We start from the raw sequence: 25,621 nt of genomic DNA, 5'->3' as shown, positions 1-25,621 counted from the left end.
ATCCTGTTTAAGCAGGAAGTGACACGCTGAGGGTGAATGCAGCACCTGATGAGATTAATGTGATTGTTGAATCCTCTACTTAAACTTCTAGCAGGCATCTGATCTAACCAGAGCACTGGCTGGTCTGGATCTGCAATCCTGCTGGCACACATACGTCAAAGATTAACAAGCAGGCCTGCCACTGTGCAGATCACACGAAACATGTTAAAATCTCCTGCAGAGTCTGTGAGGTGATCTCTGACCTTCTCCATTTCACTGCAATGTCAAACATGTCTCTCCACTGCAGCTGTCTGGTCTTTCCGTTGACTCGAACCTTTGAGTTACTCCAAGTGCGCTGCATGGCCTGCATCACCTCAATGGTGGCCAAACCCATTGCTGCAAAAGCACAAAACAGAGATACAACTTCATCAGACTACATAAGCGTAACATCTGCTTCAGATGAAGTGAGTAAAGGGCCGTTTACATGGGTGATAACGAAAAAAAAAAAACGTTTTATATTATAGCAGAGTTCACACTGCAACCATAACAATAAAGATACAAAAAGCGTTTTTTTATTTTAACTCATGAACGATACATCATTGACAGCCAATCAAATCTTTTTGAATTTAAAGTGCTAACATATTTAACATGACAGATGGCACTGTGGAGAAGCTCTGCTGAGTTCCATAACATAAAATAACCTCAAGTATCCAGCAATTTTGCTAAGAAATTGACTACGTTATGTTTTTATTCTACCACACTGACAACACCAAGATAACATTCTAGATTCACTGTTTAGAGATATATATGCAAAACACAATGTGTCGAGGACATCTGATGGTTAAAGATGCTGTAAATGCAACAAGAACAGCATATTTACACATTCAAGGAAGGGTATGTAAACAATTGCAAAAGTTTATATTAAAGGACATCTGCACTATTAGTCATGGCCATTGAAGGTAACTGATTTGCGCGAGTACTGCAGTGTGTGGGTGAATAAATAAAGTTATCGAAATCGTCCGATGGCGCTGATGCGAATATAGTTATTGTTATATTTGAAGTTATGATTATCATTAAAGTGTAAACAGCTTTACTAATTTACTAACAGCTTGCTCCAGCAAAAACCATCATTAATTTCGGTGTTAAATAAAGACTATCAGGATTTACTAAAGAGACACGCAGTGAATCATTAGCGCTGAAAAGGTGTGGTCTAGTTATTTTTGCGACTGACCTTATGCATATGCATTTCTAGGCGTTCTTTCAGACACAAAATTTATGGTAGGAGATTATTTCAATTATTTACGCAACTCGATTTACTAATGTTAGCGCGTGTGATTTTACTGTTTTTTTTGCGCCATTATTTAACTCCGAAAAAAACATGTCTTAAATCGTTTTGAGCTTGATTTGGCTGAAATTGTTGTTGATAGGAGAGGCATCTCAGAGATGCAGAGTACTTGAGTAAATGTACTTCGTTACTGTACTTAAGTATTTTTTGGGCTACTTTGTACTTGTACTGAGTATCAAAAATATAAGCAACTTTTACTCTCTACTCAATTACATTTTTGATTGGGTATTTGTACTCTTTACTCCACTACATTTGAAATGACACTTAACTTTACTCGCTACATTGTTTATTCGTCAAATAAAAACGAGACGAAAGTGTCAGAGGGTGATGATGGATAGAATCTGTGGTCGCGAGGTTACACGCGCACACACAACTGAGGGACTTCATTTGGCGCTGCGCAGATCAATCGTATGAAATCAAAGTACTGCGAGAGCGAATCAAATGCATATGGAGAAGTCTGGTATCGCGGTACTTTGATGTCAAACGCTGAATGGCTTGCGTTGAGCCACCGTAGTGGGACATCTGCGTGCTGCGTATGTCATAAACTGTAGAAAAGTTCGCGTCTGATCTGAGAGAAGAGATAAAGAGCAAACATATGGATGCATATCACATTTGCTTCAGTCAAGGGACCCTTTGTTAAACATGTGATGCTACAATCAAAACAAAAGTGATGCGCGATTGCAAGAGGGTCATCGCGCAACTCAAAGGCAAGCACAAATGTTTATATACTCTGATGCTACTTTATCAGCTAACCTGAGTTACATAACTTGATATAACTTACTATATAAACCAGCGAGGTCCTGTACTGATTGCCCGAGTAACTTAAGTACATTATAAGATTGATAATAAGTGTACAATTTCACTGTCCTCACATTTAATCAAGTATGCTGTAATGTATTTACTGTAAAGAGGGATGCATGACGGAAGAAATGTAGTGCACTTAATGTGAGATACAGTAGTCGTGTTACGTCTACTACACGTGTTTACAGTCAATCTTTCAAATGAACAACTTCACGTTTTTAATATGCATTATCATATTTCTGTTAGTGCAATTTTAGTTTACTGGAATTTTTAAATATTAAAATTATATATTTTTTAGGATAGGCCTATATAAGAATATTTGGTAACACTTTACAATAAGGTTCATTTGTTAACAGTAGTTAATGTATTAACCAACTTGAACAAACCATGAGCAATACATTTGTTACATTATTTATTCATCTTTGATAATGTAAGTTAATAAAAATGTAAGCTTTAATTGTTTGTTCATGTTAGTTCAGAGTGCATTAACTAATGTTAACAAGATTTTAATAAAGTATTAGTAATTGTTGAAATTAACATTAACAATGATGAATAAATGCTGTATAAGTGCAGTTCATTATTAGTTCATGTTAACTAATGTAGCTTACTAATGTTAACTAATGAACCTTATTGTAGTTCAAGTGTTACCATATATTTATATCACAAAGTTAGGCTATATATTTTTCAGCATGGCACATTCAAGTACACAATGACACTAGACTAAAATTAAATGGGTTTAAATTAAATTTAATGTAGATTTCTAGACTAAAATCTCATGGCATTTAGTTGAATAAAATTAGACTAAAACTAAATCAATTCAGATGACAAAAATATGACTAAAACGAAATAAAGTTTTAGTCAAAAGACTGTGACTATGTTTAATTTGTGTTTGTTCTGCCAGGTCAACATTTTGAGGTGTTTGATTTCTTTTCTATATGTAAGGGATAATGTAGAGGCAGCCGGTAGTTATTGGGAAATAAGCCCCGACAGTGTGATCAGGACCCGACGCGAAGCGGAGGGTCTTGTATCACACTGAAGGGGCTTATTTCCCGATAACTACCGGCTGACTCTACATTATCCCGCTTATTACACGGCTACTTGTCACATAAGAAAAAAAACTGGACATGAATATGAATTTGAAACATTTTATTGGCATATTTGTTTTAAATTAACATTTTTATCCTTCCGCGAAACTTTGCACAGATGCATAAAATGATCGTAATACCTTATTAAGATCCTCTGCTTCATACTTGTCTGTCTCCATTTTTTTCTCTTTTAGCCAGTCTTTGAGAAGTTTTAATGCCCATTCTGTATTTTTTTGTGTGTTGGCTTCGTAGCTTTCATGCTCTATTTTGTCAAGTTCAGTCTCAGTAAGCTCTCTGTGTCTTGTCGTGGTTGTCCAGTGTTTGTCACAAGATGGCGCCAAACAAACAGTAATCTTTATTGGCGCGGAGCGATCTTACTCGTAAAAGTAGTACCGGCTATGCGTTATTATTTTGGAGCGGTTATTATTCGAAAAGAACGAACCTGCAAATGTCTCAACTGACCAATCAGAATCAAGCATTCCAGAGAGCCGTGTAATAATAGGAAATAAAACCTCATAAATAAACTTTCTTAGTTTTCACTGCCCAGACCTACAATGTCTCTTTGTGTTGAGGACTAGTGCATCTTTGAGCCAACATTCAGTACGAGTAAAAATACTTGAGTACTTTTAAATTGGGTTACTTTAATACTTTTACTCAAGTCATATTTAAATTGGTGACTTGTAACTTGTAGTGGAGTAATTTTTACAGTAAGGAATTTGTACTTTTACTCAAATATGGCTTTCAGCTACTCTTTACACCTCTGCATCATATAGATCAGACCGCACATGGTACAAGGCAGAGGATTTTTTAACATGTAACAGTTTATTTGGAATGCCAGAGTAACATATTATTTAAAAAAAAAAAATAGTTTGCCAAGCCGTGTGATTTTTTATTTGCTAAAGTAAATAAAATAGAAGTCACTAGGAGAAGTCACACAATAGCAGGTGTTTCAAAACTTCTTGTAAGCCTTCATTCATTGTCCTCCAATTAATTTCGGTGTACTATGGCTGAGATTACACACCCTGCATTTTCCGCTGCCATGTCCGTGGTGCTGCATTCAAGCGCATTAAGTGTTAGTAGATCACCTTCACCTCATCAGCTCTGCTTATTTGTCACCCTAAATTAATTTGTGCTGCTCTTAGTAGATTACGTTGATCATTATGGAAATCAGTTTTTGCGCCGGTGTTATTTCATTTGCGCTTTTTTAGTAAATAACCCACAGATTTTACCGCTTTTTTGGGATTGCGCTTTCACGCTAATTTGCCCTGTATAGTAAATCTGGTCCTTATGCTGAATTCAGACCAGCCGCGGTAGAGGTGTGAAGCGCAAGGGATTTCAATGTTAAGTCAATGTGAAAATGCGTTGACGTGTGTCTGGAAGTCTCGCGGCGCAAATGATGCATTTAACACTGCGCGGTAGACGCGATTCCGCGTATGGCCCAAATTGATCGTTGCCGCAGGAAACGCACGAGTTGAAAATTATGAACTTTGGCGGAAAAATGCGCTGCATTAACCAATCAGGAGCTTGCTCTAATAGTGACGTGATTACAGAAAGCGAGCGGAGTCGCAGAAGCCCCTCCCATGACTAGAATTTCACGTGCAAATGAAGCGAGTAAACTCAAAATGTTCAAGCAGCAAACTAGACGCGGTAGACGTGATTTTGATGCCTCAAACGCGACTGGTGTGAACCCACGGTTAGTCTTGCCCACAGATATGTATGTATAATATTGTGATGTTGAAGAGCTCTGACCTCTGTGTATTCTGAGGTTTGGTAAGAACCCTAATGTGTCATATTGCATCAATGCTCCGAGATGATCCGCTGTACAAATGAGCTTCTGAACATCAACAGAGTAACTTTCAAAGTTCTGAGGTAGAACATCTCTAAACATGACGACAAAGAGACAAAACAGAAATGAAATATAGGAAATATATGCAAAAATATACTGACAAATTCAATTGAAGTAATTTAAAATAAGTGATCCCAAACAATAATCTACAGGCTGAGTTTTTCCCCAAACTCACTTAATATGAGGCTGAAGTCCAGGCTGCTCTTCATAATCTTCTATGAGGAAAGGAAGATTTTTGGCCCAGTGGTTCTTAAAGTTTCCCGGCAAATCCTGATCGACATTGTACTCCGCTACAGGTACATCCAGATGAGAGTGCAAATATCTCGAGTACTCTGATCACATGTGAAAGAGAAACACATTTCATTTCACTAGAAATGGTTTATCAGGGCCTCATCTTTAATTGGTACATTTGAACAATAAATGTAAAAAATTTGTGTTTTAAAAATGACTCAAATTACTTTATTAGCATATTATGATTACTTTATTTTTAAAAGTACATTTTAAAAAATCCAAAAGCGCATTCTTAAACTACCACAAAACTAGTGCATATATAATTAATGCATTCATAAACGTCTTCTGAAGTGAAATGATAGGTTTGTGAAAAAGAGATCCATATTTTCAGCTTTTAGCAATAGTTAAAATGAGCATGTAAACAGACAATAGGCTTGTTTGACTTCATGCAGCCCGGCGAGAACAGAGAGGCGGATGACGTCAAAATACAGCGAGAGTGATTCGAGATATCATAGTCTGTGACAACTAGGGATGTCCCGATCAGTTTTTTTTGCCCTCGAGTCCGAGTCATTTGATTTTGAGTATCTGCCGATACAGAGTCCCGATCCGATACTTCTATAATACATTAAAAAAAGAATAAAGAAGAGCAAAAAACAGATCTAGGATGTTCCTTATGTCATGCCACACACGTTGCTGTTTCTGTGTGGAGTCAAAAGGGTCTAACTCTGTGCCAGCGCATAACTATAGATGTGTTAAAAAAAAAGAGAATATAGTATATATGTTCAGGGGTTAAATTGGGGTTTGTTTTGTGGGGATGCTCTGTTAGGAGGGAGGGTTCGAGGGGTAACATGTTTAATCCTGATGACAGCAAAGCCACTGGTCTGTTTCAATGACATTTTGGACCTCTGACAGGATTTGATAACTTTCAGCTTTAAAGCTGTGCCATAGGTTGACCCAAACTTTAAAACCTGAACTTTAAATTATGCAAATCTATGAGTCTGACACCCTATATGCATTTGGTGCACATGTCATTATGCACAATTGATCAAACTTTTAAAGGAAGTTATAAGAATCAACCTCCTTGACTAATTCTAGGCATAAGATAGGCTACCCAAAAAGACTCAATTAACAAGAAAAACAACATATTTATTCAGCAATAGGCTATGTCTTATAAATTAGCCATAGAGTTTCCCTAAGGTGGTCAGCAGTTAGTAAAACAATCACTACTATAGTTAGGTCGTAATTGATTTGTATAATCAAAATACATTATTTTATTAAACTATACAGTAAGTTGTATCCAGTCATCTAGTTAACATATTGTAATAAGATGATTGACATAGCTATACATACTTTAATCATTTGTTTCTAGACTTCTATTAAGTTTTTTTGACGTGTGCACCATTCTTCCCTCTCTCTCTATCTCTCATCTCTACAATGTGTAATGTGATCCTCCTGCGCGAATGCGCGTTCTTGAGGTTCTGAATGAGACACGAAGCTACGTACTGATGTAGATTAACTGAGCACATAGTGACAAAAACGATCGACGCGTCGTTTAAATGAGCGGGAAAAACCCGGTTTTGTCGTGGATGCACCGCATGCACGAGTGTTTGAAGCCTATAGCCGCCTTTCCACTGCACACGACAAACGACGGCCGATAAGCCGGAAGTCATTCATTTCCTATGGAGAGTCGTAAAGCGGATGCGTGAGGTGTCGACCATCTGCGGATGCGTAAATATCGGATCCGTTTTGACGGTTGGATGCGTTAAAAAATTTGAACTTGTGCGACTAAACCGCATGCGATATGCCGACCGGAAGTTATGTTTTTCATTGTATTCCAATCACAAACTGTGTGTGAGGTGAAAATGATTAATCCTTTTGGTTTAACTTTATTAGTTACACTTGAATCCTTAAAAAACACTATTGATTACTGATAATAAATACATTATTAATTTAATTTGTGTATGTAATTATTTTAATCTTGTCTTTATATGTTCTCTCAAAAAAATATTGGCAATCTTTGTCATATATGCATAGCTGTTTATTGTTTCATTCATTTGCATTCATTTATTTATTCCACCATGGTAAAAATATTAGAATGAAGCCTCTTGCGATGGAATGAGCTTCCCTTCCATATACGATTAAACTGAAACTTCATTACGACTGCCACTAGGGGGAGAACTCCGACTGTCGTTTCCGTATGTCGTGTGCAGTGGAAAGGCGGCTTTAGAATAAAAACACGTCATTATTCGCGTCAGTTCACACGCACCAGCGCAGCGCGTACATTGGCGTAGAGCGAGACCTTCCATCTGATAGCCCCGGACGACCCTGGCCCAATTTAAACCCTGCATATGTATCCGAGTCCTGATCGGAAGGTAACGTCCGATTCCGATCGAGTCTGAAACCACGTGATCGGGAGCCGATTTCCGATCACGTGATCGGATCGGGACATCCCTAGTGACGACTAATTTCGACTCACTCTTGCGGTACTTTGATGTCATCCGCATGTCAGTTCTTTCGCCGCCACATGAAGACGAACGCACCTTATGGCCCTGCGCATTAACTCTTCAAAAACAACCTTGAACGAGCATAAAAACGTTTTTGTGAATAAAGAGTTTTTTATTCAAAATTTGGCGTTTCCATTACTCGTTCCTTATTATGTGATACATTAAAATGCCAGCTACCTTTTTTATATTACATGCGTGTCAGCTATCGCTAAAAAAGCTCAAAATATGAATTGTTGATGAAACAGTTGTTTCCCCACAAACCTATCGCTTTGTGTCATATAGATTACTTCTACAGCTTCAAAATGTTGATCATGTTCAATGCCATTATAAAGCAAAAAGGAACCACAATATTATTTCATACAAATCCAACCGTGTTTGGCTGAATTAAGAAAGACATAAACATCTTGAATGACATGGTTGTAAGTACATAATCAGATCGGTTTTATTTTTGGGGTGGAGTTATTTATTAGTATATTTAAATAGCAAAATTTTATTTATGCACATTGTACATGCACACATTTTGTGTTCGTAACTTTAAAATGATATTAAAGGTCTGCCGATTTCTCACCTCTGAGATATTTGACTTTGAGATACTCGGAGCTGGCTTTTTGTCCTAGGAGAGGGTCGTTGAGCATGACTTTAGTCTGAGCTTTAATGCCCTCGTAAAACTGTCCCATTGCCACATGACTGAGACCCTTCATGTACTGACACACCTCATTATAAGGCTCTAGCTGCAGGCATCTCTGAAACACAACACGACAAAGACACAACTGAAACAAGCATACAACAACAAACTTAAACATGCAATCCCAATGATGCTGGCAACTGCTTACCAGAATCTAAACAAAACTGACTCAAGCTCACTGAAAATCAACTCTCACTTAACGCTATATACAAAAAACTTTCTAATGTCAAGTTTAAAACAAATTTGTGCTTCATGTTCATGACAAAAACACGAGTACACTTCAGTTAGTGCCATATAGATGCAATTAAAAACGGCATACATCACCTGTTTTATACAATTATACTTGCTGCGATTATTAACTTAATTGCATTATTTTTATTGAAGTATTGTGTTTACATGAGGTAAAGTTTAATCACAATATTGCCCAAATCTCATTATATTCGCAATATGAAGGTGCATGTAACCGTGGTCAGTGATTCACCTTGAAGTTGCCGATGGCCTCCTGTAAACTTCCGTGGTGATACAGCATCATTCCTCGGAGCTGAAGAGACTGAATGTGGTTTTGATCCAGTAACAGGGCTTTCTGGAAGCTTTCCATTGCGTTCTCAAAGTCCCCCAACTCCCTGAACACACATACATACACATAATGACCAGAGATGAACGTTTAAAAGGTCTGAATTGAATCATAACGTCTCTTTGGCGTCTCACCTGTAAGCCTGTCCCAAGCTCTTGTATGCATCTATAAAGTCTGGCTTTAATTTCAGAGCTTCTCTGAACACCTCGATAGCCTCCTGCGGCAGAAAAACAACTATTTAGTAGCAAATCTTTTTTTTTTATTACAAACACCAGTGGCTCCTAATCTGAAGTGACTCTGGATTATTCAATAGTAAAAGTCATATTGCAAACCTTTAGGAGGCCTCTGTGGAAGAAGGTCAATCCTTTATAGAGCAAAGCAATGGGCTGGTTCTTCTTCAGCTCCAGAGACTGTTGAAAATCCTCCATGGCTGCTACATAATCCTTTATGACAAGTATGAATAATTAATGAAAATCAGATGATATAATCCTATAATTACTTAGGATATAATCACATAATAATTTAATAATGATTCCTATACAGATTAAAATTATTTAAAGGACACATGAAGAGTTTGGTTCCAAAACGCAATAAAGGCCATTTTTGAAAAAAAAAAAAAAGAGTTACTGCCAGAATCAGTATTACATCAGGTCAGTATTAAAAAGTAAATTCTTAATTTTACGCAAAATCCAATATCCGCCGTGTTATCTGTCATCTTTTCTCCCTTTTTTCCCAAAACGCAATAAACGCCACTCCTCCTTTTTTACAGAACGCAATAAATCCGTTCCAGAAATTACAGCGTACCATTCACGCAATGTAAACAAACAATGGCGGCGCGCAGAGTACACAGAGTCCTAGTTTTCCTCATCTACTTTGTACTTCGTGATCAACAAACAAACAAAAACAAAATATTACTTTAATAGCATTGATAAACCTGTGATGGTTTTCTGTGACGGGAAAGAAACGTAAGCCATCAACATCTAATAATTTACACGAGAGGCACTCGGGAGACGGGTGCTTGTTTGCCCGGGCCGACAGCATCAAGTTTCTGTCATGATAACATATTGACCCCAGGGGATCTTATGAAAAACTTTCCATTATTTTACTCAAAGTCAACGAAAATCGAGCAGGACCAAAACATTTTACAGCTGATCGCTGTGAAAAACGTTAAGCGACGACGTCAAGTATAACCGCAGCAATGACAGTGTTCTTAATATGACAAAGTAAGTGTTTTGATTAATGACATTAATGTTTATATTTTTAATTAGTGTGTACAACTAGTCAACTTAATGAATATAACATGGCAAAGATGAATGCACATTTTTATAGGCGATTGATTCAATAGATGTATAGCATTTTGAATAAAAACTTGTCATGGATTTATTGCATTTTGTGGAAAAAATAATCAGTTTTTATAATAAATCTTTGAAAATCAAGTTATGGATTCGAATTTTTTATGTTTTTATAACCTAAAGATGCAATGTGAAAGTTTGTAACAGAAAATAGTGGTTTTCATCTTGACACTTTCTTGGTATAGAAAACACGTTTTTACCAAAATTTGTCAAAATGGATTTATTGCGTTTTGGAACCAAACTCTTCACATATTATGGCCTTTTTACAAGATGTAATAAGCTTCAGGTGTGCCCAGAATGTGTCTAAAGTTTCAGCTGAAAATACCCCACAATCAATTATTATTGCATGTCCAAAATGCCCTTATTTGGGATGGGCGCTGTTTTAATGTCTGTGACCTTTAAATGCAAATATGCTACAGCTCCTCACGTCCTTACAAACAGACAGTAAGCACTTTCAGTTAAAATAGATCTGATTAATACAGTCTGAGACAATAGTATCTAGTGGACAGGGTACAACTCGCTAAGGGAGGAAACTATGGTAATGCAGGACTGTAAGTGGGCGGAGCTTGATCAATGTGACCTCACATTGAGAATCAAATCAAAAGTCTAATGAGACTGCTTTGGTTTAATGGGGATTAAAAAAAGAATGTGTGTGTGTGTGTGTGTGTGTGTGTGTGTGTGTGTGTGTGTGTGTGTGTGTGTGTGTGTGTGTGTGTGTGTGTGTGTGTGTGTGTGTGTGTGTGTGTGTGTGTACCTCTGATATGAAGAGCAGTGTTCCTCTGTGTCTGTAGAGTCGAGCTGAAGGCTGCAGCTGTATGGCTTTTGTCAAGTCAGAAAGAGCCTCACTAATACGACCCAATGGAGACAGAATCTGAAATCACACGAGTTACATTATTAACACTATAAAAACAACACAGGCTCAGAGTAAACCAATGTGTATTCAGTGACTCTTTAAAAATGTTGAATGTTATTGCTTTTGTGGAATCTGCAAACAAATGATGATGCAGTTTTTCTCAAAGCTAACTTTACTTTTCTTAGCTTTTTTACTTGAAACCAGCGGATAACTTTGTTTTGTTTTGAATGTATGTTTTAACTTAAAGTCCCACTGTGGTGAAAATCACGTTTTTATTGTTGTTTTATATGTCTATGTGGTGTTTTTAATATACTTTAAGACAAACCATGTGCAAATTCATCATTCAATACCATTGCTGAGTAATATATCCATAATATTTGAGTTGTTTAAAGTGTGTAAGAGTCTAACCTCTTAAAGGTTCATTGTGTAACTTTTGGGAAGATTTCGACAGAAATGCTATATAGTCTACCAGGGTTGTTCCGATACGATAGTCAGCCATATCTCCAATAGCAGGCTTTCATGACAATAGTTGGCAATTGTTATTATTATTATCATCATCAGAGTTTCACATTAAAATACTTTTCCTCGCATAAGAGGGTTTGTGGGTTTCATTGCGCAAGAGAGCTTGGTAATGAGCTCGTCTTGGACTTTTGCTTGAACATGAACATGCGCGGCATGGACTCCATGTACCACTCAAGTGACTTGTCATAATTAAGTAAAAAAATTAACAAATAAATAAATAAATAAATGAGTAATCTACTATCGTGTATCAGCAATCTTACAGGCTGACGATAGGACGATCTTAAAATGGGGCATATCGCCCAACACTATAATCTACATAACTATAGACCGTTTCATCGGACGCACGTGATACACGTCTGGATCCGAACCTTACTTCCGGTTTCGTTTTTTTAATGGTCTGACTAGTTGCTATACTGATCTCTTGAACAAATGCCTCGTCGAAAATAACAAATGTTTTGGTTTCCTAGGTAATCTATGTGTTGTTTTTTTGCTTGTTATATAAATAAACTACGTTTAAAGTACTTTGTTGTTATTTATTCTTCGCGGAGTTTACCGGAAGTTACGTGCGGACCGCGACAGCCGCTTGTTTATGTTTTTACTGCTGAAACCATCTATATTATCGGTGGTGTATAAAGACCTTACATAATGAACTGTTATATTTTTTTATTACAATAAGTCGCCGTCATGTTTCTACAGTACGTTGTCTCAGACGACGACGACATGTTTGTCCTGTGGCGGCTACCATATGCGTTTTGAAACTGAGGTGTGAACTGTTGGTTGAAATTCGTAGTCTCACCACTAGATGCAGCGGAGACTAATTTACATATTCATATATCCGTGTATCCTAAATGAGGGATTTACATTCAAGCAAATTTAAAGCATGTAGAAATTACTGTCGTAGGAAAAACTTTTACATATCCTATTATGATGCTCAAATAGGAGTTTTAAATGTTCAATAAGGGAGTTTACAGGGAGACTTTAAGTGTTCAAATACATTCTTTAGGTATGTGAGCAACAGATTGCTGACAACCAGTCCATATTTCTTTCTAAATAAAGTAAAATAAATAGTTTCTTATTTAAAGGACAGATGATTTGTTTCTTACCTCGGCCCTCTGCTCGTACACCTCCGGTCTGTTTGGCTCCAGTGAGATCACTCTGCTCAACTCATACAGAGCCAGGTCTGCATTTTTGATGTCCTTCAGAGAGAGACAGGGTCAACATCAATGCTTATTATATTTGGTTATGATCTTTCACGCATCTCACATTTATGCATTCGTCAAACGCTTTTATCCAAAGTCACATACTGACCGTGCACTAAAAATACACATTTTATTGGTAGGTGCTTTCCCCCTCAAAAATCAATGCTTTACCAGCTAAACAACAGAGAGCATTTTAGATAAAGGAAAAAGTAGTTTCCAGGAAAAAAGATCACAATTTATTTAACCAAGGACAGCAAATAAATAGAAGAACAAGTATTATATTTTATGATAATAAAAAAAGCATGCCATTACCTGAAGGCTTTTTTTGCCATACGCTATTCCCCGGCCATAGATAGCGCTGACCAATTCAGGATCTCCCTGCGGGTTACATTTTTGTCATAAAGGTGCTCAAAACAAGTACACAACATTACTACACATTATAACACTGGGCTATTAAATGCTTTGTTCTGATTGGTTGACAAACGCATTATTGTTCATTAAATGCAAACCTATGAAGTAAGGAAAAACACCTGTTAGAAGTCTTACTGTGCATACCAGACGCAAATAAATCGTGCTATTTGTGCATTGGTGGACACTGCAACATTTTGAGTTAAGTTGCTTTATTCGCAAGTAACATTCGCGTGTGAAATTTGCACGCAAATATGCTCATGCCGGCTTTAGCTAGCTTGTAGTCTCAATTTGTGTATATATTAGGGATGGCGAAAACGAAAAATTTTCTTGACTGGCCACCGAGCCTCATTAGCCGGTTGAAACCGGTTAACCGATAGGCCTAATAGTTTAAAATATGCTATGCTATTTAAAATAACAGCCATTTCGAGCCGCGCCTGCAATTTCGCCTCTCGCATCTCTCTGCGCTCTGCCTACGGCTCTCACACACACACAGACCTCACAACACTTTTTAAATCCCCTACAGCGCGAAACATATGTCCCGCAAACGCGGCGCCGTGCTTAGTTTCGAAATAGTTTAGGTACTAGGTGATCGCGTTGAACTTGAAAATAAAGGCGTTTGTGAAGCTCATTTGAAAATTGCCGCGGCTCATTTAAGAAAATGATAGCTCAGAAGAGACTGCGCTTTAGTTTGGGGTAGTAATAATAAAGACATAGGATGATCATCATCACCTTTTCTGTTACCACTGAAATATAAATGTAATGTATTTCCAAATCTAAACCCATCTTATGCGGAATGTTGCCTAATACGGCCATTCCCAAACTGTGGTCCGCGGACCACTAGTGGTCCGTGAGGGTACTGCAGGTGGTCCGTGAAAAGGCAAAATAAGAATATGTATATTTTAATATACAAACTCGTTCATATTTTGGGCGAACGTGTACTGCTGCCTAATAAACGTTACTGTGAACTCATTCATTCTGGTGCCTGTGAACGGCACGCTCTCTCAGTTTAACGTCGTTCAATAGGGTGCCAGATTTGTATATTCTTCCAGGCGAAAACCCGACTAAAACACACTGTAAACAGGCCTTAATGTGTAGCGGAAAAAACACCCAATCTGGCAACACCGCTCTGTGTTCACCAGTCACGCTGCATGCGTCATCACAACAACACAGACGCTTCTGAAATTCCTGCCGCGCAACTCAAATAGTTTAACATTAAATAAAATCATATTTGTCCTAAATCGTTAACGATTAACATAGGCTGCTAACGCATATTCCGGATCTTGAAATAGACTTTGACTAATGCTGCGTTCCAGGCAACCTGTAACCCGTAACTCACGACTTCAAAACCACGACTCACGACTTTGAACTGGGAGTACATCGATCTAGTACGAGTTCACGGGTGGGAAGTCACGGGTTTGACTGCCGTTCCAGTGCACTTTCACCGGTAGAAGGTTGTAAAAACACGAGTTACAGGCTGCCTGGAACGCATAGGGTCGTGAGTCGTGGTTTTGAAGTCGTAACTCACGGGTTTAAAAACCTGCCTGGAACGCACCATAAGCTCACGCTATTTAACGTGCACGTGAGTTGTCATACACGCAATGCCTCGCAGCGCTTGTCGCCCGGGGTACGACCCCCACCCAGCTGGCCTTTCAAGGTGTAAGCAAATACAAAAATTAAAAGACAGTTAATGCTAATGTAAACCCTGGTTGGTTAAGGATTTAAAGTTGGACACGAAGATGAAATCTGACGCATTTAGCTTCAGTGTTAAAGCTGATCAAATAATTGCTGTCTGTGGTGGTTCTATATGGGCTATAATGGCAATCATTAAAAAAAAATAATATGGGAAAAAATAACTATAAATTAGTTCATTTTTGGAACGGTGACCTAGTTTAACATTTTCAAATATGAACTGAACTAGTTCATTTTAAAATTTGTGAATTGTGAACTAAACTAGTTCATGTAGAAAGTGAACTTTCCCAACACTAAGAATATGTATATAAATAATTATGATATAAGGTTAAGAAACCTGTTGTACTGATGTGATGACCAGTTATAGTTTTAGTGCTAGTAAGACTATTTAGATGTGCAGATTAATTCAGGACTTTGTGTAGATCCGCGAAAATTCTTGATTACAAATAGTGGTCCATACACACAAAAAGTTTGAAAACCCCTGGCCTAATAGACTGCAACACGATAAAACCAATGGATTAAACGGGCACCTTCAGAATGTGTAAAAGACGCACCGGCCAAAGCAGGTCTCGCACTGTGTTTGTTCTAGAACAAATCCAGCAAATATATTTAATGCTTGTATGAGGCATATAGGCCTACGCTGAGTTTTATTTATTTATGATGAGGTGCGTTCTAATTAACAATGCAATGCAAGTGAACACGCCGTGCCGGCGCCTTCATGCACGGACCGGTAATTATATACTCTGCTATATTTGCTTTTTATTTATTAAATACATGCATTTGGTTGATGAAACATTTATTAAAATTAAGATACAATTTATACAAAACGAAATTCACTTTAAAGAAATGCTTTCTACAAAGCAAAACTTAATACTTAGTGGTAAAAATCATGGCTGAGGATTTACAGAAACAAAACTTACTCTGCACTTTACTGTTAGCCTAAAAGACATAAATGTTAATAATTTGGAACACAACCAGGAGAGACTTTAATTTTAATTATTTTAATGCTGTATTTTATTTACTATTCGAATAAAGGAATTTATCAAAAAATAGCCTGTAGCATTTACTTTTCGCAAACCTTGTGAGCATGCAAAACCAGACGCAGTGACCTAGCGCCAAATGTTTTTTTATTGGTTTATAAAGGTCAAACAGACCAGTTATGAAAAACTGAGTGTGAGGGATTTGTTCACTTCACACAAACAGATCTTGGAAAGAAAGAGATGACTAACTGTAGTAGGGTTTAGTCCACTGTCTATAATAGCCTAATTTACAGATCCCTTTTTTTAACCGACAACCGACAACTTTGACCGGTTAACGTTGATACGGTCAACCATCGGTCAAACGGTCATCGGTTAACATCCCTAGTATATATATAGCTCAAATTGAGAAAAGAGTGTTTTTTACAACTTACCAGACTGTCTGAACTCCTCACTCACTTTCTTCCAAGCAAGATCCTTTAAATTCCGTTTTTTTAAGTTAAGTACAAAGATGTGTTGTACAGCTCTGGTTGTCCACATAAAGGAACAATGATTTTGTCCTCCATTGTTGTTTCGTAATAACGTCACAACTAGAGCAAGCGCCTGATTGGTTAACATGGTGCGAATATCCGCCAAAGTTCAGATTTTTTAAATAATGCTGCACGATGTCTATCACGTCTGTGCATTAACTTAACATGTAAATCACTCGCGCTTAATGCTTCAATTGCGTCTTGTATAAATGCACCGTTAAAATAAAACACCAGAACAATATGTTATGGTGTTGTATCCACGGTATAAGCGTAAAAATTGACTCCAGTATATTGAATTATTTGTAAATAATGCATTATCACATTAACACCTCGGGCGTGCATTATTTCCTAATAATTCAACGGCCAGTCGTATTTGGCTATACAATAATAAAGAAAATGCACACGATAATAACAGGGCTAAAATATACATTTTGATTTATATTTACATTTCATGTTGACGTTAAAGCTGCAATCTGTAACATTTGCCTCTCTATTATTATCTATTATTATCAAATTACAAGATTTGACCCTAACTTTCCGGAAGTCAAATTGACTTTACCTACAAAATCATACATGATAGCTTCATTTATAAATCATTATTAAGCTTATCCATGCAAATCCAAAGTCTTTGGGGTGGTTTCCCGGACAGAGATTAGCTTAAGCCAGGACTAGACCTTAGTTTAATTATGAAATATAACTAGTATTAACAAACATGCCTTACTTAAAACATTACTTGTGTGCATTTTGAGGCAGAACAAAGGGCACTGATGTATTTTAAGATATGTCAGTGCAAGTTGTTTTGAGTTTGGACAGCTCTTACATTTATTTTAGTCTAGGACTAGTCTAATCCCTGTCCGGGAAACCGCACCTTTATGTACTTCATCAATAACTGAATTTGGCTTTTAACCAAAAAAGGATTGCATCGCAGCTTTAATGTCATATCAAGGTTTTATGTTAATAATCAAATCCTGACCTGCAGCAGTAAGGAAAAGTGTTTGACAGCCTCATCATAAAGTCCATTTCCAATGAGAACGTATCCAATGGCTGAAATCAAAACACAATTGCACTTCACATACAGTTTATAGAACGAATCAAAATCAAGCTAAACGGCAATAAACACAGATATACACACACACACCAAGTTCTTCATTGGTATTTTGATTTTCCACAGCGAATGGGAATCGACGCTGTTCGACAAACAACTTGGCCTGATTCTGTTGTGAATGAAAGAAAGAAAAACGTGAGGAATCAAACCCAGCCAAAACAATAAAGGAAGATCTACTGTATAATTACAGAGGATGTGACAAAAAACTTTCATCCTGTTTTATGTGCCAGATTGTCTGGAAGTGTGTTTTGGTTTTGGTTGAAAACTGTTGATGTGTCTTTTAACATGAAACAACAATCTCAAAAGTACTTACAAGTATTTTCTCTGCATTAAGTGAAAAGATGGATTCACATGGAGGACTGCTTCCCTCCTCACAGTCTGGATCCTCCAGCTGCAGTATAGACGACTCTGGAGTGCCAAAAAGACAACAATTCAAATGCTGTTATTATTTACTGTCCCTCATACCATTCATGTGTGATATCTCATCGGTCTCATCTGTGCTGATTTTTTTAAAGTTGGAAAGTAAATGATGATCAGTGACTGATCATAAAAATATCAAATAATTAATGTGTTTTACTCAGTCTTCTGAAAAGTCATACAATAGTCATATGTGAGAAAATAAAGTCATTGGTTACTAAAAATCACCTACTCCATGTAGCTATCAAGTACTATTAATACATGCTGTCATAAAGGAAACATTAAAGTTGGCATTAATGATTACACACCTGGTGTACCATACATGTATAACATTTGAAAACTAGAATTGAAGTAAACTTTGAAAGGGGATGTGATTGGTTTGTTTCTAAAATTCTGTTGATTTTAAAACCAGGGTTTCCCACAGCACTTTGCAGTTCAGGCGGCCTGCCTAAGCTGGGAAACCACCGCCTTAACTAGGTCGTCCAAAAAAAGAAATAATTTTCTGCACAAAAGGTGTCAAGTCCATCTAGGAGAATAGCGCGGACGCTCTTCACACCGCGAGCAGGCACGCGCGCCACACGGCCGAAATGAGAAAGATATGGTCCGGACCGTCACTGTCTGGTGGATAACTAGCCAGTTGATAAAACATCTCGTAGAATAGAGCGGACACACTTCAAACCGCGAGCGTTTAATCTAGCATGTGTTTATTTTCTTTCAAAGTTTCTACAAAATTAAGTTTTATTTGAGTGTTTTAAATAAAAATATTTTAAATTTTCATCATGACGCATATGTCCCACCCCTTTGATTGTCACAACCCCCAGCCCTGCCCAACCCTACCACCTTAAATAACACATTTCCTGCCGGAAACCCTGAAAACCATCTGAATAGGGCAGTTTTATAATGGTAAATTGTATAGTTTATGCCTAATAACAACTAAATCAGATCTGATTAAATTAGTAGTAAATGTCTTTATTCTGTAGACAACAGTGTTATAAACACATACACAGCATCATAAAACTGCTGCCACCCAAAACTTTCTTTACAGCTGTAAAGTAAGAGGCTATTTACATGACATCACTTTCAACCAAAACTGGACATGTTTTTATGTTGTTTCGTTTAAGACGGCATTTTGGGATCATAAATAACACATCTTTTGAAGACAGGTTTTAAAGTGCAACAACACCTTTTCATCTTAGTGAAAACAAAATGCTAATTTGTTTTAAAGAGCACCTATTTCATTGCTAAAAAAAAGGAAAGATAAGGTCTGAAGGGGTTAAGATTAAAAGGTATTAGTGACATTTATTTTAATGTGAGTAATAGTAATATGAATAATATATTTACATGCCTATAAATAAACCTATATTTTAACATTCCTGTTTATACTGTTGATTAACCATCAGAAATGTTAATTCATTAAATTTTTTAGGCTGTTTATTTGTAACCTATGGTACAATTTTAGTACCGGTAACCGGCGGGGTATTAAATTCTGGTACCGTACCGAAGTCAAAATTTTTTGGTATCAAGCAAACCCTAGTGCGCAGGTGTATACATATCTAATACTAATCTAACACTTATACTATTGAGTTTTTGTATATCTGTGTAAACACTGATCTTTTTGAGAGCGTTGTCATGTATTTATTCAAAAACGTAAAAGAAAAACAGTTTCTAACTACATCGTTGTCTGCAAACAAAGCCTACTGTAATATTAGGATTCTGGGCTTTGATGACAGTCTTACATCTTATGGTGTATATCATTGGACAAGATTATATTACACCTTTGAATTGTCTAGGAGCTAAACACCACCTGAAACACAATCCTCATACGATACAAAAGAAAACTTACTGTGGTAACCACAGATCTATAGAAGAATCTTTTTTAAGTCACGTTTTTAAGACCGCGCTAATACCAACCCCCAGTTTTAAAATAACTTCAGTTTCTGGCCATTTTGGTGGTAATTATGATTACCACAGTAATTGGTCCCACTTTATATTAGGTGTCTTTCCTACACTTAAATAGATGGTTTCATTGAATGCACACATTTATGCCCTTGAACCGATGTGAACTTCTGTATTTTTATCAGTCTGGCTATTGGCTAAACTGATCTCTGAAACAAATCCCTTGTCAAAAATAACTAGTGGAAGTTGCGTTTAGTTCACAAAAGCTGTTTATTTATGTAGTTGCTGCTGCTGAAACCATCTATAGGAGAAACACTTAATACATAGCACTTATTTTGTACATTAATGATATTCTGGGTAGGTTTAGGTCAAGAGGGTAAAAACATTCAAATGCTCTCAATGTAAGGACAATATAAGAACATGTGTGTACACATTTGATACATTGTCTAGATTTTTTAGCACATACTAGAAGTACATACATAGTAGTATAAAGTTACCCAATTTGTAAGGAATGGCACTATAATAGGAAACACAAGCAACAGCAAGGAGTTTCACAAATTTGCTTACAATGATTTGATTACTGGCCTACAATTCACGCAAAACCTTAAAGGTGCAGTAGAATGTAAAACTGAATTTATCTAGGCATAGATGAATAATAAGAGTTCTGTACATGGCAATGACATATCGTGAGCCAAAAAAAATATTTTTTTCTCCAAATGTAAACCTTCTCCATCCAAAAGACCGCTGGATAACAGACCAACCTCAACATAACACCAACTGTGAAGTTACAGTCGTGACTCGTGATGTACGCCCCAACATTAACCTCTCGACGCGCACTAGCTCGCGGACGGAAGGACGTCAGTTTTTTTTAATGCTGCTAACAATATATATATATATAGCCTAGGGCTGTGTTGAAAAAATCGATTCACCGATTCTGAATCGATTTTCATGTTAATTTCTAAAGATCGATCCTTAACTAGAGAATCGATTTATTAATTAATAACTTCAACTTGCCGCGTCATTGAATTCACGCATGCGCGCGAGGTGGAAGGACATTAAAACAACGAACATAACGGTCAGTAACGTTAAGCAAGCGGTTTTTTTGAAAACTCTAGAAACGCTCAAAGCTGCGATCTATATGTAAAATAATCCACTCATAACAAATAAACGAGTTATTTGTGTTATTTTTATAATAAGCGCCAGTGAATCCACCGCAGGTCTCCAGCGAAACTCTCTCGCTCTCTCTCTCTCTCTCTCCCTCTCTCTCTGTGCTCATGCAGCCGGTCTCTCACGGGCAGAGGTTTCTTGAGGGGCGCGCAACGGGTCGCCAAATAAAGAGTTCTTCTTGCACATAATGCTAATAGTTGTAAAGTTTTCTGAACTAAGACAAAACTCGCGTTTATATCAGTGACACGTGCGCTGCTGGAGCGGTGTAGTTTGACGCCTAATTCGCTTATAGTACAAACATCTTTGATCAGAAAGACGAGAAAGAGACGCAAATGTTAATGTGTAATAGAAAGTAAAGAGCGTCAAGACCTTAAAACAGACTTCATCACATCATAGCACCCGTCTTAATATCTATATCTAGAGCTCCGTCTCTCATATACAGATATTTATCCTGTCTGTAGGTTTGTGCATATATTTATATCTGTTCATTTTACATACTGCCTATTTTTTATGTAATGTTTGCATAAATACAAAATACAATGCATACTATAGCTTCAAAAGTCTATAAAATTAATAACTCAATTAAAAACAAGATTCTGTCTATCAAGACTTGTTGTTATCCTCTGGGCATTTTCACTTTAACATTATTAACTTTAAATTGTCCATATTTTAAAACTGTGGTGAGCAGTTAAAAGCTATAGTGAGTGGCAAATAACTCCACATTTTTATAATCCAAAAACAATATAAACTGAAAAACATGTATACCATGAAATATACAGTTACCATGAAATAAAATGACTCATTCTGTGGATTAGATTTTTGGTCATTCCGCCCACCCCTAGCTGGCACCATTTCGGGCTTTTTTCAAAAACACTTATCTAAATCTCGAAGATCGGATCAGATCGGATCGAATCGAATCGAACAATGATAATCGATTCAAGATCTTGAGAATCGGAATCGAATCGATTCTTGACATTTGAATCGAAACCCAGCCCTAATATAGCCTACTGTGTACAAACAACAATAATAATAACACTACTATACATCGTTTAAAAGGTCTAAGGGTTTAGCATCAGTGTATGGTGTCCGTTTTGAGATTAAATTGCTCTAGTATCATAAATATAGTATTTTATTACAGAAGTCCAGATAACAACATGCATAATATAAACTGACTCCTTACCTTTGTGCTGGTATAAGGAACGCGAATCGAATCCAGTCTGTTTCAGATGTGTGAATAACCCATAAAAACTCTCCAACAAAGTACATCCAATTACCATTTTTGTCCACAAATGCGTATAATCCGTGAAATATGGATATATTTTCTATTGTTTACATCAGATTTCAGATGCGCGTCTTGTAATAGATTATAATATACAATCTGAGGACTATTTACATCGTAACACTTGTATATGAGAGCACACTCGCGTTCAAAACCAGCGCTCAAACTTGATTGTACAAGTAAGCGGGAGGAGTATAATACATAATATCCAAACAGCGCTGTCTAATATCGTGACGTCATCTGACTCGCGCGTTCCTCCAATGACTTCATGGAAAATATTGATAGACAGAACGTGTAGCCAATTAGAACACAAATTCAACGATCTTTGTGTGAAGCTTTATTTCCTGGTGTGGATACGGCATTTTATACGCTTATATAAGGATAAACAATAAAAAGAACGAACGTGTATGCATGTAAACAAAAGACTTTTATTTTGTGGCTGACTGGCACTTAGAAAAGGCACTAGTCTTACAAAAACTCTTGCAAGAACCTCATTTTTGGGTCTATTGACTTCAAACGTGAAATATAACTTCTTTAGACTTGTGGCTTTGGCCTCATTGCATTTCTAGGTTTCACACATATATTTATCATTAAGATTTTTAGTGTTAAAAAAGATGTTATGCACGCTTTTGCTAGTCTCTGAACTGTCATATACTGTACTTTAATGCAACTAGGGATAAATAATGTCATTCTTATATACATACATGTGTTGTTTCTGTTGTAAGACATTAAAACCAGTAAAAATATTAATTTAACGTGACATATTAATTCTATATGTTAACCGGCATTAACTTCCACGAACGTTAAGCGTCTAATCATCATCATTATACACAGTGATTGGCAGTATTACTGTATTTATATAATGCAGCGCACCCAGCGACTGAATAACAAACTATGTGCATATTTTTACAGAAGTATATTCATGTTATATCTAAACAGTCTGCGGATGGTTTAGGGCAGGGGTGTACAATACGTCGATCGCAAAGGCAATGCCGGTAGATCGCACAACTGCTGCTCCACGCGCAAAATTGTCATTATGGTCTTTTGGAGTAATTGTGAAACATGCAGGTCTTTTTGAGTTGCTGCGCCTTTCTTCTCAAATGTGTTTTGCCATGCCACTGCAGCTCAGTCGTCTTTAACTTCCAAAATTCACATGGATGCGCATTCTTGCCTCACGCAGTTGCTGATTCACACGCACAGTGTGTGTGAGCGAGCAAACGAGAGGGAGAGAGAGGCAGCGTAGCGCTGATTTGTATGCTTCTAATACTGTTAGTTTCACTAAACCGCATCTCCGCTATTTTAAGGAGTACTCGACATGTACTCAAGGATTTTTTTTAAAACTCCTCAAAAAGAATAGAGTAATGGTGACAGCCCTAAATTCAATGTAGAGATATATGCAGTATAGTCCTACAAGCATTTAAAGTGTTCTTTCTCTTCTGCTCTTGTAAGCTCGGCTATGCGCTCTTGCAGGGCGCGCTCTCTTAAGTTGTCCGTGTGCATCACCGCTCCCCCAGTTGAGTTCCGCCTTTTGGTTCTGATCACGTGACGTTATTTTGTAAACTAACATTTAAGAATCGATTCTTGACATTTGTGAATCGATTCAGAATCGGCCCACGTCCGAATCGCGATTCATCTAAGAATCGATTTTTTTGCCCACCCCTATTACAATGTACTTCAGCCTCTCTAACTTTTTTTTTTTAATCTTAAAATAATTTTGAAACATGGAAAACGAAGCTCAAAGTGTCTTCTATCTAATGATACCACAGTTATGCTTATACTATAAATGGTTTAGTAAAAACAGCCCTTTTAGTGAAAGTAGGTATTTTCATGGTTTCGGGCCAGAATGGGGGTGCTTTTCAAGAGGTTAAATTAATTACAGTGTTGCTACAATGCTTAAAACAAAGTTGTGACTGCTGAGTTAGTGTTATATGCTAGCGTTTAGGCTAAAGTTCTACTATTGACGTTTTACAGGTCCATACTGAAAAAACACAAACTTACCACTCAGAAATGTCCATTAACAATCTCCAACTAATTGATTACTCTCAAAATCTGAATCCCTGTCTGATACAGACTCAAACATAAGATCTGTTTACAAACAAACAGAGCTACTGAAGGAGCTGCTCTGAGAAACAGCCAATCAGAGCAGAGCTCAACATTAATATTCATGACCCTTTCAAATAAGGTAATAACAGGCTATTTAATTCTAAAGAAAAATCCTAGCGTTGCAAATGAACATAATTTTTGCACTTAATAAAGCCACACACCTTCTATGTAGATATCAGAGAACAATTTAATGGATTATTTCATGCATTCTTTGGCACCTTTAAATAACTGTAGTGTTTTGGATTACCATGTTACTACATGACTGTCATGTTCATAAACCATGGTATTTACAACATTTATGCATTTGGCAGATTCTTTCATTCAAAGCAACTTACAGTGCATTCAGTTAATTTTATCACTATCTGTTTCCCCTGGGGAACTCATGACCTTCTGTTCCTCAAACACAATGCTATAACAAACAGTAACATATACATGATATACCAATGAAAATACTATAGTAATAATAAATGACTTCTTAGTACTAAAAATACTACATTGTTATTATCAACACAACTGATGCTGCAAACACTTGCTTTACGCATACTTTTCTATATGACAGCACAAAGGGTTTGCAACTGAAAAGCAATGTTAAACTTATTGACACTCAATGGCATTTGAAAAATATTTGACCAACAGAAGTCTGTGTTTGTGACATGAGAGTTTCTGATTTGACTTCTGCATGCATGCATGCGTGCGTGCATCTGGTGCTGCCCGTGCCACTGTAGGCGGAAGCGAGTGAATTAGACAGATATACATCAGACAGACGTGGCAGTAACTCACCGCAGTCCGCCGCATACTCCTCCCATTCGGCCGGAGAACTGCAGCCGTGCTTGTGAAGGTCGCCATTAAAGAATGTGAGCGTGGAGAAAAAGTCGCTAGATAAAATAGCTCCACACAAGTACAGCAGCGACAGCGTCGCCAGCACAACACCCCCGCCAGCAGGTGCCATGTTGTGAGTAATATTATGTGCAGGTGAGACGTTGTGAACCCCGGGTAATGTAGTTTTTAAGAACGAAACGTCCTACTTCCGTGAGCGTCAGTGGAAGAGAAAGAGAACTACAGTTCCCGGCA

General features: G+C 37.2%; 1 protein-coding gene across 2 annotated transcripts in view; it reads right to left on the bottom strand.

Moving 5' to 3' along the window:
* Positions 1-25,582, bottom strand: part of ttc13 (tetratricopeptide repeat domain 13) — a 34,685-nt gene extending 9,103 nt beyond the window's left edge. Inside the window, exons 1-15 of one of the 2 annotated variants that reach the window (XM_065268965.2) lie at positions 25,331-25,582; positions 18,002-18,096; positions 17,722-17,797; positions 17,557-17,627; positions 13,289-13,354; positions 12,881-12,973; positions 11,157-11,273; positions 9,383-9,493; positions 9,185-9,267; positions 8,958-9,099; positions 8,360-8,534; positions 5,232-5,388; positions 4,960-5,090; positions 243-375; positions 46-138 (exon numbers count right to left, since the gene is read on the bottom strand). In XM_065268965.2, coding sequence (XP_065125037.1) covers positions 46-138; positions 243-375; positions 4,960-5,090; positions 5,232-5,388; positions 8,360-8,534; positions 8,958-9,099; positions 9,185-9,267; positions 9,383-9,493; positions 11,157-11,273; positions 12,881-12,973; positions 13,289-13,354; positions 17,557-17,627; positions 17,722-17,797; positions 18,002-18,096; positions 25,331-25,499 — 1,712 coding nt within the window. In that variant the 5' untranslated portion in view covers positions 25,500-25,582. The remainder of the gene's footprint in view (positions 1-45; positions 139-242; positions 376-4,959; positions 5,091-5,231; positions 5,389-8,359; positions 8,535-8,957; positions 9,100-9,184; positions 9,268-9,382; positions 9,494-11,156; positions 11,274-12,880; positions 12,974-13,288; positions 13,355-17,556; positions 17,628-17,721; positions 17,798-18,001; positions 18,097-25,330) is intronic. The other variant, XM_065268964.2, reaches the window with a different exon arrangement.
* Positions 25,583-25,621: the final 39 nt, after the last annotated feature.

Source organism: Paramisgurnus dabryanus, chromosome 12, assembly GCF_030506205.2.
Source record: "Paramisgurnus dabryanus chromosome 12, PD_genome_1.1, whole genome shotgun sequence".
In the NCBI taxonomy this organism is placed as follows: domain Eukaryota; kingdom Metazoa; phylum Chordata; class Actinopteri; order Cypriniformes; family Cobitidae; genus Paramisgurnus; species Paramisgurnus dabryanus.
This window is presented reverse-complemented; position numbering and strand designations above follow the sequence as displayed.